The 4,525-nt window shown below is 31.4% G+C and overlaps 1 protein-coding gene across 1 annotated transcript; it reads right to left on the bottom strand.

Moving 5' to 3' along the window:
* Positions 1-1,036: 1,036 nt before the first annotated feature.
* LOC130450423 (uncharacterized) lies at positions 1,037-1,756 on the bottom strand. The gene is made up of 2 exons (XM_056788796.1): positions 1,421-1,756; positions 1,037-1,237 (listed from the first exon to the last, which is right to left on the bottom strand). The coding sequence occupies exons 1-2, from the start codon at positions 1,754-1,756 to the stop codon at positions 1,037-1,039; spliced, it is 537 nt and encodes a 178-aa protein (XP_056644774.1).
* Between the last annotated feature and the right edge of the window lie 2,769 nt (positions 1,757-4,525).

The following is a 4,525-nucleotide window of genomic DNA, read 5'->3' as shown; positions in this document are numbered from 1 at the left end:
AAATTTGACAAATTGTGTCAATGTCACATGAATGAATTTAATCACAGTTTTCTTCATTTCTGTTATTGAACTTTTGAAAACTAGATGGCAATACATTTATTATTACTGTTGTATTGCTAGTTGTCTATGTATAAGGATTAGTCTCGTTCAGTCAAAACTGAACAATGAAAATCACATGGGTAAAGTTTATATACAAATGTTTCTGCTCAATAAAAAACAATCAATATAATTTTTAAATGACTTTTTGTACATTACGGTTTATTATTATTTCAAATACTACAACTGAAATTTAATATCAAATGAAATAAAAATATGATTTTTCGTCTTTATTTTCAACAATAAGGATCTAAAAAATTCTACATAGATTATTGTATAATATAATATAATTAACAATACATACAATCAACTTCAGTCAGGCTGTATATTATTTAATTTTCAATGTGCTGAAAAGTATAATCACTTTTTACATTTTATAAATTAGTATAATAGCTTTGCTTAATATTTATTTAAGAAGTTTTTATTTATATCTAGAAGATTCTATGCATTTCATCAAGCACAATGAAGTTTTTATAATTTTAGACTAGTTATGACATGTTCCAACTGCTTTTCCTCTGATTTATTAGTCTTTTATTTTATTTCTTAATCAACCCCTTTTTGAAAACATTGTATGAAACATCTATGGTTTCAATCATCGCCATCTGTTGACAGATAAACTATTCTCTGCAGTGTTAGTAGACGCCACCAACAGCGGTAATTTCAAACGTGATTCATTTAATGCAATTAAAACGATTTAAGTAATTTGTAATACAAAATCGTTTGAAATCGATTTAAATCGTTAATTTAATTCAAATAATTGTTATTGAATTTTATTAATATACATTAAGTTACAGTCGGTGATAAGTGATAATTAAAAAAAAATAAGAAGACAGCTGTTTATCAGTTAAACAGATGAAGAGGTTATGTACAATGAATTAAAAAAAAAATCAATGTACGTATCCTATTTCGTTGATAAGACTTGGCACAATTCAATACTCTCCTAAAATTTCGCATACGCCACGGTCATTTGAAATCCTGCTACAGGATCAGCCACATATCGAACTATTCGAACTAGTCCGTCCGGTTGAAGTACTCTGTATTCTCCTCGAAGAGCATCTCCGTCTCTGGATTCCATGTGGGTGTGAGAATTTTTTATTTGATCATCGTGTACCCCATAGGCAAATGAATAATCAGGTTTACCCTAAAGTGAATAAAATAATATTTATACTTGTAGGTTAAATCGAGGTAAGAAAAAAACTTTTGCAGATGTCTCACAGACTCTCTCTAATGGTTTTAATTAGTTATTGTGATAATTTACTGTTTCATTTATATAATTTATGTCTTCAATATAAATAAATCTGAGTTAATCTACAAAATTACTTACTACAAAGTCTATACTCTGAGCACCAGGTTGCCGAGGGTTTGTATTGGGTACCACGACTTGTCTTACTTCTTTACTGATAGGACCGTTGAAATTATGGAAAGAAAAACTTCTATCGCCTGATACAAAAGTGTGTTTATTAAAATTAGATATTATATTTTGTTGTACGTTATCTTGAGAAGGATTATTGAGTGGATGAAATGGTATTAGATTCAGTTTGTTATCGTTCATGTCTTTGGACTGCTGCGATATGTCTTCTTCAGTATGTTCTCTATCAGAAAGATTGTTTGTGTTTTCTTCACCATCATATGATTCATCGTCGCCATATGTAGTTTCCATAAAGATAAATGCAAGAATCTATAATAATATAAGTTTTTTATGATGAAAATTTTAGAATGGGGGTTTCCATATAAAAACAATATTTACAAGGTGCTCCGGGACTTGACAGAAGTGATCCGGTTTGTCAGTTTGCTACTAAAGTTTCTTTAGCTAGACTGTGCTTTTATTTTGAATAACAAGTTGATATTAAGTTTTGTTTTAAGTCAAAAAGGTCATCAATATAATGAAATATCAAAATCTGTCCATGGTGATAATACAGGAACTTTGAAGACTAGTACTTTGAGAGTTTTAAGAGTGACAATGACTTAATTGATAACGAGGAATGTTTAGAATGTGTTTCGATTTCAAAAACAGATATAAATGTGTAAAAAGTAGACAAACCGTTTAATTCAAACGATTGGAAATTTTGAAAATGTTTCAACGGATTTATTTCTGAATACGTCAACGCGTTTTTGGCCGTCTCGCCATTCACCAAATTTACTATCTTTCGACTTTTGGTTTTTCTGGAAAATAAACTTGGGAAGGCCACGAAAGATCAGATGGAAACAATTTTGTAAAAAACCTTTTAGAAATGTTTACTGTTATGACTTGCATGCTATGGCTAGTACTATGGGGGAGATTTATTCAAGTTTTGATTATATTGTTTTCAATTCAGCGTTTTTCATTGATAATAATGATAATAGATAATAATCACTTACTAAAATTGCAACTGTCACTTTCATGTCGATGGTAGAACTACGAAAGAAATACTAATAATTTCCAGCCCAGCAGAATAACTTTATACAAAAAATTTATGTAACATTTTACGGAAACAAATCATTACGATTTTGTCATCCCATTTAAATTTTCGAAATAATAATAATAAGTCCATAAAAGTCTAATAATTCTAAGACCACATTATCTAATGTATGATTGAAACGTGCAGAGATGGTCGATAAAATCCTCAATTCAAGTTTCATAATAAAATTATAAATACAGAAACCACACCGTTTAGATGTCCATTCGAGCGCATTGTTTTATTACATTTTTCAACAATCAGATTTAATCCTTGAATAACTTTTTATTTAGAATCAGTCGGATGTAAAATTGATAAAACAAATCAAGTACAATAACTAAAACTGAGAGACTCAAATCAACTTGTATTTCATTCCGAATCAATCGTAAGAAACGTTGTTTGTTTTCTGTAGTGTGATTTACTTGCTAACAGTTTGTGAGTTCCGTTTGAGTATTAGTTTTCGTACGAAGCAATTTTACCTGAGTGAAAGCAACAAAAATAAGGCTTAAAGTCATAAATCATCTTTGTCCATAATAGAGAATAAATAATTTCAATTTTCGAGTATTCAAATGAAAAGAAACTGTGAGTATAATAAGTTTTTATTCAAAATAAATATTTATGGGACTAAAGATAACTTTTAATGAGCCGAAGAATTTACTGTTTGTAGAATTCCTGTGGCTGTAACAAGAAGCAGTCTTCTACTGTCTTTTTCATTAGCCGAAGAAACAGATGTAAATCACAGGATATGTCTGGGCTGTGGGGTTGATACTTAACCAGCTTCTACTTGAACTTGGTCAGTACACTGGAAATTTGTGACGCGCGTTATCGAAAAATCACTTCCTTCGTGAGCAGCCCAAGTAGTTTCTTCTTAATGTAATTTTCTAACCGTACTGCTAAGGAATATACAGTTGCGTTTCTCTCTAGAAACATCACTTCGAGTGCTGTAGATCGCATATTAACTGAAAATTTGGACATGAGAATGCTGAGCGCAAGATGCTGTGGAACAAAAACAGCTTCGTGGAGATGTTCGCATCGAAAACCAACTCCAAAGAAGGCAAAGACAATTCCATCTGCAGGAGTCGGTTTTTTGGGATGCCAATGAGATAAATTTCATTGACTATCTTGAAATGGGGAAAACTATTAAAGGATAGAGTTATGCATTTGGCTGAGAAGATATTGCACCAACTCACACATCCGTAATTGCAATGACCAAAATTTATGAATTTGATTTTGTCTTTTTCATTAACTGGGCTGTGGGGTTGATACTTAACCAGCTTCTACTTGAACTTGGTCAGTACACTGGAAATTTGTGACGCGCGTTATCGAAAAATCACTTCCTTCGTGAGCAGCCCAAGTAGTTTCTTCTTAATGTAATTTTCTAAGCGTACTGCTAAGGAATATACAGTTGCGTTTCTCTCTAGAAACATCACTTCGAGTGCTGTAGATCGCATATTAACTGAAAATTTGGACATGAGAATGCTGAGCGCAAGATGCTGTGGAACAAAAACAGCTTCGTGGAGATGTTCGCATCGAAAACCAACTCCAAAGAAGGCAAAGACAATTCCATCTGCAGGAGTCGGTTGTTTGGGATGCCAATGAGATAAATTTCATTGACTATCTTGAAATGGGAAAAACTATTAAAGGATAGAATTATGCATTTGGCTGAGAAGACAATGCACCAGCATGAATTTGATTTAGCTCGGAGTATTGGGTTTTGTTGGGCCAGGTATTTCTGGAACCATCCTCGTACAATGTTTGTTCGATAACATTTCAAATAAATAGAATAAAAAGTTGTATTTTTTTATTGCGAAATATATAGAACAGAAAATACGAGTAATTTATAAATAAAGATTTCTAATAAGCGAATAAATGAATAACAAAACGATTTTGGTTGACTAGAAATTTTCATTATGCTTTTAGAATAAATGATTTTGAATGACGAGTGATTTAGATACATTAATTTATCTAATGAATCTTTTCTGTTTTCTTTTTCT

This window comes from Diorhabda sublineata, chromosome 11 (assembly GCF_026230105.1).
Source record: "Diorhabda sublineata isolate icDioSubl1.1 chromosome 11, icDioSubl1.1, whole genome shotgun sequence".
NCBI lineage: Eukaryota > Metazoa > Arthropoda > Insecta > Coleoptera > Chrysomelidae > Diorhabda > Diorhabda sublineata.
Note: the sequence above shows the minus strand (reverse complement) of the source record. Positions and strands in the feature narration are given on the sequence as shown.

Coding starts and splice junctions, on each gene's coding strand:
- LOC130450423 (XM_056788796.1), bottom strand. CDS start 1,756: ATGGAAACTACATATGGCGACGATGAATCATATGATGGTGAAGAAAAC. Junction 1,238..1,420: donor CTCAGAGTATAGACTTTGTA/GTAAGTAATTTT, acceptor TATTCACTTTAG/GGTAAACCTGATTATTCATT.